Consider the following 11,206-nt stretch of genomic DNA (forward strand, 5'->3'; position numbering starts at 1 on the left):
CACAAAATGGTTACGAGGTCGGTCCCAGGGACCGAGCCTGGGTTGAAAGAGTTAATTATTACATTTTAAGCCAACCTTTTTTTCGTATACTGCTGTTGATTTCCTAACATCGTGTTTGATCAACTCTCTTGATCAGTGAACCTCTAAGTCTCCTGTCATAGCAGTAATTTAAACTTGTAATGTGTTTATTTAATTTTATCTTCTATATTCTTTGTGAGCCAACCTGGTCTTTTAGTTTCATTCACATTTTTTTTCTATAAGGAAAATGTCTTTCTTAAATATGTAAAAACATGTTTATCAAAATTTTTCCACCTTTGATCAATATCTCCAAATAATTCACTTAAAATAAGACCCAAAGCTCGAGCGCTTTCAAATAGTTGACTATTTTTCTTCTCCTTTGTTCTCCTGAAGAAGAATAGTCAAGTATTCGAAAGTGCTCGAGTTTTGGGTTTTATTTTAAGTCTATTATACTTTATGTGATCCTTTGTGCTAACTCTTTTATCAAAATTGATATTCCAATTAATTCAGTTACCCCTTTCACATCTTGTAATTCTTGTCAGATCACTTGAAAATTTGTACCCAAAATCTCATTATTATTGATCTCCATATACAGTAAAGTATCAGACCTAATTGAGCAATGATCATTTACACCAATGTACCCCCATTCTTCACCCTCTCAACCATTTCTGTATCAGAAATTTACAATAAATCAAAATAGCATTGTTCCAGAAGGTTCACTGACAGTTGGTGAAGGAAGCCATCTTGAACAGTTTTTAAAAACCTTTCTCTCTCTCATGGTTTGATTCCTGCATATTTCCCAATCTATATGACTGAAATTAAAATCCTCCATAATTATGACCTCCTTAACAGCAGAAATCTTAATTTCACTCCTAAGTTTCTCATTAATTTACTGAAGAAACCAAAACTTCAACCTACTCTAGAAATACGGTAATATACCATTAAAGCCAAATCTTTACCAGATTTCAGCCATAAATCATACATTTTTTGATTTGGTTAATGTTCGTGTCCCTATTTTTTAATGCTGTCATGAATTATAATGATATAGTACTCTATTGACATGTTTATGTATTTTTAACTTGTGGAAATACAAATACAGGAAACACCATGGGATTTATGCCCTTAGTGGTGTCAAGCTATTTCTGTTAAGTTTTCTTAAACTTTGAATTTTGTTGGTTGTAATATTAAACATTTTTCAAATCAGAAGATGTATGTTAATTACTACGTTATATATACTTGGTGAACTTTTGTGATGACCGTACAGTTGAGTAATTTATGCCAGTTGTATGTCATGCAGTAATTACAGTGAAATAGGATTTGTCATACACGAAAACAGACTCTTGTACAAATGCATATCTGTGATCCCAAACAACTTCAACTAATTACATAATTATTACTAGAAATTATGAAAACGTTTGTAATTTCTAGTAGAGATTAACTTTATTTTTGTAGTAACTAATTTTGTTAATACACGAAAGCAGTAACACCATACAGTTATAAACTAAGAGAACAGCTATTAATAGTATAGATTATCTTCATGTTTTTTGGTTTTTTTTACAGTTTCCAATGGCAGGTCGCAGCGGAGCTCAACGACCAAATGGAGCAATGCAAGGAAAGATCTGTCAGTTTAAGCTAGTCTTACTTGGGGAGTCGGCTGTGGGAAAATCCAGTTTAGTTCTTCGATTTGTTAAAGGGCAGTTTCATGAATATCAAGAAAGCACTATTGGAGGTAAAGTTTTATCTTCTATCTTTAATGTTTTTATTTGAACTATTCCTCAATACTTCTTTTAACTCTTATCTTTACAGTATATTAGTTTTTTGTGAGTAACCTGATAAGTCTTGCAAATGTTTTATTCTTTTTCTTAATGTTTTTATTTAGGTGTTTTTTGCTATTTTTATCGATGAATACATTTTCGAACCTTATTGTTAATTACTTTGTGAAATTTGTCCCTATTGTTAGTTTAATTTATTTAATTAGTAATTAACAAACTATAATTTATAGTTATTTACATTAATAACAGAGAAAATATAATAGCTTCAGTAGCAATTTATGGTATGCCAAAATATTGGCTACCTAATTTTTGTGGGAGGGGTGAACAAAGGATTCTGATGTGAAGTTTATAATATTTGGGAATGAACTAAAGATATCTAAATTTTTTTGAAGTTTCCTTTGATATTGTCTTCTTTTCCAAAAAAAACAAGTTTCACGTTAAATTATATCTATTGAAGGTAAGAGGATTTGTTTTCTTTTGCGAAACATCAGATAAGTTTAGTTAGGTTTAGCAAAAACAGTAAGTGATGGTTGTTTGCTTCTACATCTACACACAAGTGTACTTATAGGTTCATGTATTTCCAAGAACAAAAACTAGTCAAAGATGCATAACAGGTATGTCATCCTCAATATTTCATCATTTCTTCTCTACTAAATTGCTATGTGTATACGATATTTTTTCTGTAAGTGGTAGGCCAAACTTATCAAGTTTCATGTGTTGTCAAATAAATATATAACATTACAAGTTCTTTTTTTGTTAACTTCCTTTCTTGCCGTGCTGTTTCAAATCAAGGTTTCTTATAACTTAAAAATTCAGCCAGATACCAAAACTCGTGAAATATTTACGACTCCAAATATAAATACATTTCTTTCTCTTTTTCCACTGCTTCATCTTTTATTAATTTAACTATGACAGATTTTGTCAACTTAAAGACGATGGTTCAGTGCTGCAGATGTGAAGTTAGAACAGCTTGGTATGCTTACCTGTAGCTATATGGCATAAGCATGTCTTTCTAAGTTTCTTTTCAACAACCATGAAATAACTCATAACATTACACAAGTACCTCTCATCGTCCACAGGTAGTTAGAAATCAGAAACAAAGCATCGAAATTCTTCCCCCATATGGGTGGGTAATGTGCGATCCTTTACGAATTTTAAAATTTTGTCTGTTAGCTACTACTTCACATTTATTTAAGCCTAAGTTGTACTAAAGTACATACTGAATATTGAGGATGACATCATTTTGTCTGTTAGCTACTACTTCACATTTATTTAAGCCTAAGTTGTACTAAAGTACATACTGAATATTGAGGATGACATCATTTTGTCTGTTAGCTACTACTTCACATTTATTTAAGCCTAAGTTGTACTAAAGTACGTACTGATTCAGTATAACTCTTTATTTAAATGTTTGATATTGTTGAGGTACTTCATTGTTTTATAAGTAGACTTTTTTTGTTCCAACTTGTTTAGCTGCATTTTTGACGCAGACCGTGTGCCTAGATGACACAACAGTGAAGTTTGAGATTTGGGATACAGCTGGCCAAGAACGATATCACAGCTTAGCACCTATGTATTATAGGGGTGCTCAAGCAGCAATTGTTGTTTATGACATTGTAAATCAGGTAAAAATTTATCGTCACTGTTAATTCTATTTATTAAACAATTTAACTAGCTAGATCATTAGGATTTTTGTTACTAATCATAAGGTCATTTACAGAGACAGATATAAACGGTAGCAGTTTACTGTTAAAACAATTAGGTACTTTTTTCACCACTTTTTTTTTGCCTGAAAATAAGACTACATAGCCAAGGTTTTTTACAACAAGTAATTTTTATAACTGTAAAGCAGCAGTAATACATAACATGAAGAGTCACCATAGTGTGTACTCTTAGGACCCTTACATCATAGGTACATTTTATGAAGGTTGGTGTCGTACACAGGGTGTACTCTTAGACCCTTACATCATAGGTACATCTTATGAAGGTCAGTGTCTTATACAGGGTGTGCTCTAAGACCCTTACATCATAGGTACATCTTATGAAGGTCAGTGTCTTATACAGGGTGTGCTCTGAGACCCTTACATCGTAGGTACATTTTATGAAGGTTGGTGTCGTACACAGGGTGTGCTCTGAGACCCTTACATCATAGGTACATTTTATGAAGGTTGGTGTCGTATACAGAGTGTGCTCTAAGATCCTTATATCATAGTGACATTTTATGAAGGCAAATGTCTTACACAGGGTGTGCTCTAAGACCCTTACATCATAGGTACATTTTATGAAGGTTGGTGTCTTACACAGGTTGTGCTCTAAGACCCTTACATCATTTCAAGATTCATCCTGTGAAGGTCAGTGTCATAATACTTCTAGAATGTACCATCATTTTACTAATTCATAGTGTCATGTTGAAAACAGCTGATTATAACGTGGCTTGATCTATGTCATGACGATGTATTTTTAATTACATCTTGTGAGGAAATGGATCAGGATACAAGTGGTCCGTTGGCCTAATAGTGTTTCAGTGAAACAATGCCCATTTATCGTCAACAATATGAAATATCGAAAAAAAGAATACAATATTCTTTAGATCCATCAAAGGTATTAGATAATAACTCAGTCGCATGTTTGTTTTTACTTAGAAAATCTTTTAGGTAATAGTTCATGTTTTAATGAACAGCTAGATATGATTTTAAGACTTGTGTCACATTAATTGAACAACAACAGCGTATTAATGGCACCTACCCCCACTAGAATGCGATTAGTACTGCAGTGGGTAAATGTTTAATCCATCGTGCTTAATTTCGACCATAATCAACACACGAGCAGAATTCTCTGGAGAAAGTTGAAAACTTAGTAAATAATCAACACTTAGTAAATAGGTAAATCAACACGGGTTGTGGGTCAAAGTTCATGTCATCGCATTTGTTGACTCGCATTCAAAATTTAATTGAACTACTATTTTATGAATTTATCTCAATAAATTTGGTATCAAATTGTAGATTGTAATACAAATTTGAGTATTACACATTAGTTAATTTCTTGATTTAAAAGTAAATATAAAAAAAAAGCACCTAAATATCGATTTTTTGTGTGTCACGTAGATCGTTGAATGCAACATTGGTTCATATTAGATGTTTATGATGTCCAAATACAAAGTCTATAGTTTCTTATAATTAGAACTCAAGTTACTGATATTGACAAGGTAGAATATAAAATAAGAAACTCGTATCTTTTCTATTTACTGAGATATTGTTACATTTATTGAATCAAACACAGTAAATGTTATTTGTACAACTTCGTTTTAAATCATGACAGACAATAATATTTGTTGTACAAGTTATTTTTGTTAAGTTTTTTCCACAAGTGTAATGTTCATCTTGATGAATAGTGTACAGTTGTTGAATAGTTTATTTTTTCTGGTTGAACACTGGGTGAGAGTGGCTACTACTCATACAATTTATTTCGTCATCATCAAAGAGATTTAACCTCAATTATTACAGAGTGTAATGTATTTACTAAAATATAGTTTTCTGTACAATGAGAATATAAAGATAAAATTGGAGGCAACCAAGATTGATTAACAGCATATAATAACATCTTGTGTGCCTTACTCGTAAATTTAAAAATGCATAATTGTTCTCGAATCAGGGACATTACTTTTTGTCGAGTTATTTTATTATGTTACCTGTAATTCTAGATTTTTAGATTCACACCAATATGGAAGAAGAAGAAGGGATTAAAAACAAACATTGTAACAAATGCATGTACAATGAAAAATTGGACAAAATGCCTTACACAGATAGCAAAAGTTTACTGAAAGGTATCAATTAAAGAAGGCACTGTTTGTAAGTGAAATCTGTAAAAAACATTAATTTCTACACAATGTTTTGTACCTAAACTTTTCTTCAGGTGATCATTGTTAAAGTTGAATATATTTCGCTTTAACAAACATCACCCGAAGAAAGGTTTAAACCCATATTTTTGTGTCAAATTTAAAGTTTTCATAGATTTTATTCCCATTGTACCTGGTGTTTTTTTTTCTTTCTTTGTCTTAGAACTTCTGTGTGTTTTTTTTTTTGTATATATATTTTCTATATCTATATACGTCATCACTGTTTGTAATTAGTCTGTCTTGGAGTCGAAGCGTAGGAGTTAGATTTTGCCAGGAATGTTGTTGATTATATGAGATTTTTTATTACCTTTCAGTATTAGATTCTTTTTGTTATAAAGCTGTGCTACTGTTTTATTTTATTGACAACAAATTAGCTATGTTTGGAACCTATGTAGAAATGTTACGTACAAAACAGATACACTTATCTTAAGATTACAGTGATATCCACAGATGTTGACATCGTTTATCTACATATTCCTATTCGGTTGTTAACTCTCCAACAAATTAGTATTCAAAAGATTGAAAAGTTTTTTACTTTTGCTTGAAGTTTTTTTTTTATTAAAGATCATTTTCAACAACTACAAATAATTATTCCCTTCTTTTAGCCAATATATAAAATTGGCAAACTTGGTTTATTTTACTAATTGATGTCAGTTTTAGTTAAAACTTGGTCTTATAAAATGATTTGGTATTTTCTTGAAGTGTCTCTCTCTGTTTAAATTTCAGGATACATTTAGTCGAGCCAAAACGTGGGTTAAGGAACTACAGCGTCAAGCCAGCCCAAACATTGTTATTGCATTAGCAGGGAACAAAGCAGATTTGGCCAATAAACGATTGGTAGAATATGAGGTGTATTATTTTTCTTAAATACTATCTGTTATTCACATTGGTCATACAATTTTTTTCCATTTGTAAAATCAATGTAATTTTGCTAAGTAAACTTGCATTACTCTAAAGTAAACAAGAAATTAGCTAATGATTTAATATGTAGGAAATATGAGTAGTGGACTTGAACATAAATGAAGGATGGTATTGCAATGTCATTTTGAAATGGTGAAAATTAACATTATGAATGTACTTTTTTTTTTGCTTGACATGCAAGTCAGTTGGTCTAAAAGAACCACTTTACATAATATTAAACCAAGTTTCTTGTATCAAGTAGCCATGTAGAAGTTTTGATTCAGGAAATAGTTCCTGTTCTGTTTGCCAAACACCTTCCTCTGAACATGTTAGATCAGAGTTTCTCAGCACCACACCTTCAGAACATTGACTGGGGTCCTTTCCCCCCAGTGAATCTGTAAATCTCGAGTACCTTAATAACACTGAGTGCTTACTGTAGCTACACTTGCACTTATCTGTGGCCATCAGTGTAAGAACCCCCTGTGTCAGATGACTAAGGCAGTATACCCTGCTTTCATTTATAGTATAGCATTTGGTGATATAATATGTTATTGGAAGGGTTTTACCAACAAGATATGTGTAAAAGTAAGATCTTATATTAAAGTTTATATTTGTTGTAGATTTTAATTTTTTTTTTCATTAAGTTATTTTAACTATTGTTTTCCTGCCAAGATATTTAGTCTTCAAAAACAGTTGCAGAGTTTTACAAAATGCTGACTGATTTATTTCCAGATGCTGTCTCTCCAATCTTTTATGCTTAGGCATTTATAAAACTAATCATTTTGTCTTTAAAAAAAAAATTGCTCAAATTTGTGTTATTTTATAATTATGTGCAAGTAATTTTACTTTTTATAAACGGGAGGATACTTGAATTTTAATGTTTACAAAAGATGCATCTCAGCTTTGAATATTGTCAGTTATTACATCATACTGTGTAATAAAAGTTTGAGAAAATTATATTTAAACAGCTACTTGTGACCATTTCATTCATGTCTTGAGCTTCTTAGTGCACAAAAAAACTCAAGTCTGTCTTTCAGTTTAGCACACATATGTTGAGTAAAGCCTCAGTTTTAACTTGAGGTGTAGAATGTATGAAATTATGTGTCTAGTCGTTTCACCAGAGAATAACAGAAGAATTAGAAGCACATGTATTTAATAACTTTATGGTATATAAATATTTATTTTTACCACTAGGGAGTGCTGGTTTTTACAAACTTACATATGTATAAATCATGAAAAGGCTCTTGAGTAGTTCATGTGACCTGTTACCCTAAGTAACTGTGCAGTTCATCTGTGCATGGTGTTACCTATACATACCGTATGTAATATCAGTCTTTATTATATCTCGTAGAATAATAATGATGTTTCTTTTTTATGTGTATTTAATAGGTAGTTTCACATTTGAAATCTTTTATGTGTTTTCTTATGCACCATTTAAACGCTTTGGTGTTCAGCATACACACGTATTAGCTAACTGTGTTATTTTTAACACTGTGCTGTTGCAGCTGTTTTTTTTTCATAACCTTAAAGTGTAAGTTAAAATACTTGCACATAAAGTAGTGTATCATCTTTCTTTTGATTAAAATCGAGGCTCTCACCATATTGCAATGGACAACTTTGTACTATAGTTCTAAATAATGTAATTAGTAAGTGACAGTTTTATATTACATGGAACTCCACCAAGACTTCAAAGAACTTTTAATGTTTTAGCGAATTTCTGTTTTTGGTCAATTCTGCAGCTACTGTTTATATTTTACATAAAACAGAATTAAGGTTTAAGGACCCCCCATTATAAGTATCTGGACCAAGGCCACAGAAAACCTGGCTGGTCTTGGTTGTAGGCTTACCATTTCATTACAGTTCTCTTACTGGTTACATTTAAGCAGATGTATTATATACTTAGCTTTCTTTTTACAGTTATTGGTTTCAAATATTTGTGTTATAAACCTGTCTCTCCTGTTACAATAGTGGTTTCAAGTGACTGTGTTGTAGGCCTAACCCTTCTGCTACTTTACTGGTTTCAAATATTTATCTTATTAACCTAGCTCTCCAGTTGCAGAACTGGTTTCAAGTGGCTGTATTATACACCTATCCTTCCTTTCTAGCACTTGTGTTTTATCCCTCATGTTAAAGTACTGGTTTCAAGTGACTGTGTTGTAGGCCTAACCCTTCTGCTACTTTACTGGTTTCAAATATTGGTCTTATTAACCTAGCTTTCAAGTGGCTGTATACACCTATTCTTCCTTTCTAGCACTTGTGTTTTATCCCTCATGTTAAAGTACTGGTTTCAGATGACTTTGTTAAAACAATCCTGTTACAGTATTGTTTTCAAGCAGTTGCACTGTAGGCCTAGCCCTTGGTTTTGTTCATTAGTAAAAGCATTTTTCACACTGAAAGTTGAGATATACTGAAGGATCGTCAAATGATAAATTTGGTTAAGAATTGCATCTCTCCCTCCATCTACATGATGGGTATAAAAGTCATTTTAATGATTAATCTTTATTGCATGAACACGTAGTATATATATATATATATCAGTTTGAGTGATACAATTTCCTTCCTTGTATCGAGTTTCCTCATATTTCTTTAAGTTTAGAGTACATCGTACATTAAAAACATTTGTTGAATATAAAGTAAAGGATCTGAATATTTTATTTTTTACTAATGCTTTAAAAATATATCAAGGAAAATTAAGTACAATGAAGTATATTTATAATATTGTTTTCTTATTATGTTTATATTCTTATAGGAAGCTCAAGCGTATGCTGAAGAAAATGGTCTCCTTTTTATGGAAACTTCTGCTAAGACAGCGATGAATGTAAATGATATATTTCTGGCTATTGGTGAGTTAAAGTGAAACTTGATGTATTTCTTCTTTCCATTTATTACTCAAATCACATAGGAATGATAATAAAAAAAAGAACCACTTTCAGGTTGGAGTTGATGATGAAGAATTCACTTGGAACTAATAAAATTTAGAGATGGCTTTAATGACAGCTATGCCTCCACATTGTTTTCAGCCACCAGTTGCCTCTGAAAATTGGGTACATCTTGTTTATTTGGAATCAAATACAGGAACCTGTACTGAAATTTACATGATATCTACATATCAAGTAGGACATGTCTAGAGTTATATTATGAGTAGAATGAACCTGATAGGCTTAAGATAGTCATGTACTACTTGGGTAAGGTATCGGAGAATACAACTGCCTGTACTTGATGCTTCCGTTGAAGAGTTGGGGAAAGATGCAACTAGAGATGTGGAAATTGTTGATGACATCAGTGCCATTACCAAAATATTGAACTGTAAAGTTAAGATTATGGAGTGGACATTGATCTGATATTTCAAACTTTGCTAAGCAAATTTAAGAGCCTCTAAGACAACAGGGATTGTAAGTTACTGGTTCAGAGCTTTTAGAGGAGTGGCATGATGTATTTAACTATACTCTGAAATACCTCAAACCAGCTTATGCTAGGCCAATGTGGTGAAAAATTCTACACCTCTCACATTGCAAAAGGGGATAATATTATGAGTGTCGCAGTGGCTTCACCTTTTGGACTCGTAGTCGGACGGTTGTGAGTTTGAGGCTGGCCTGCGTCATGTTGTTGTGTCCTTGTGCAAGGCACTTTACCCTGCTTGTTCCAGTTTATTCAGGTATAATAGTAGGTACAAGTTGTTAGCTGGGGGTTAATCTGTGATGGACTGGCATCCCATCCAGGGATCTTTTTCTGCCACTTGAGACGAAAGCACCATTTCTATGTGCATTGTAAAGGCATGACAGGGATTTAACTTTTAATGTGTTAATCTCTTATTTACCCTTCCAGTGTGAAATGCTGTATTTGACGGATTTTGTTGTACCCTCAAACTAGTGAAGATGGCCAAGATGTCTTTCTTGTCTCGGAAAACTATCCGAGGTATGAGAACTACAAGCAATGGTATCTCTATGGAGAAACATAATTTGAATGAAGCAGCTTTGGCATGGAATGTCGGCCAAATTAGAAGACAAGGAAAGTCTACAAAAAAACTCTCTTCCGTCGCAATCGTAGAAGTGAGACACTGATGATGAAGGCAAAGTATCGACTCTTGTTCAAGAAACAGGGTGTACAGAAGAAGTTTATTTATTGACGAGAAACAAACTTGAGTAAATTAAGTGTTTTGTTTGCTGTATATTATAATACCATGTTTGTGATATAAATACAGATCAATTGGATGAACGACGTTTAAGTTCGAGAACCAGTATTATCAGTCGGTAAATGAATGGTAAGATTAACCCATTTCAAAGATTTTTAAGGTTAGCATTTATATGGAATAAAAGTTATATCAGTTACTATTTATAGTAATCTATATGTATAATTAATATAGAATGGCAATTTTATGTCGTAGAATAATGTATTTTCTCAATTCTATATACTATAATTTGAATGCTTATTTTGTAGAAATAGGTACCCAGTTTAAGTAAATTGTGACAGGCGTTTTATTATAGAGTCTAATGTTTTCATATGCAGTAAAATGAAGAAAACTGTTTTTCTTAACTAATAAAAATTGATATGTTTTGACCAAATTTAATGAAATTACATTTTATGTCTGACAATATTCAAATTATGTTCAATCAAAATAGTC

General features: G+C 32.1%; 1 protein-coding gene and 1 long non-coding RNA gene across 3 annotated transcripts in view; one reads left to right on the top strand and one right to left on the bottom strand.

Annotated features, from left to right (window-relative positions):
• Positions 1 to 2,567, bottom strand: part of LOC111088533 — a 21,839-nt gene extending 19,272 nt beyond the window's left edge. The window contains exons 1-2 of the long non-coding RNA XR_002613022.1: positions 2,552 to 2,567; positions 933 to 937 (exon numbers count right to left, since the gene is read on the bottom strand). This is a non-coding gene — a long non-coding RNA (uncharacterized LOC111088533). The remainder of the gene's footprint in view (positions 1 to 932; positions 938 to 2,551) is intronic.
• The window catches only part of LOC106470376 (ras-related protein Rab-5C-like), a 19,723-nt gene that overhangs the window by 4,239 nt on the left and 4,278 nt on the right, over positions 1 to 11,206 (top strand). For both annotated transcript variants that reach the window (XM_013930926.2, XM_013930927.2), the window contains exons 2-5: positions 1,579 to 1,747; positions 3,264 to 3,415; positions 6,412 to 6,534; positions 9,335 to 9,428. In XM_013930926.2, coding sequence (XP_013786380.1) covers positions 1,585 to 1,747; positions 3,264 to 3,415; positions 6,412 to 6,534; positions 9,335 to 9,428 — 532 coding nt within the window. In that variant the 5' untranslated portion in view covers positions 1,579 to 1,584. The remainder of the gene's footprint in view (positions 1 to 1,578; positions 1,748 to 3,263; positions 3,416 to 6,411; positions 6,535 to 9,334; positions 9,429 to 11,206) is intronic.

Source organism: Limulus polyphemus, unplaced genomic scaffold (genome assembly GCF_000517525.1).
Source record: "Limulus polyphemus unplaced genomic scaffold, Limulus_polyphemus-2.1.2 Scaffold3972, whole genome shotgun sequence".
NCBI classification, from domain to species: Eukaryota; Metazoa; Arthropoda; class Merostomata; order Xiphosura; family Limulidae; genus Limulus; species Limulus polyphemus.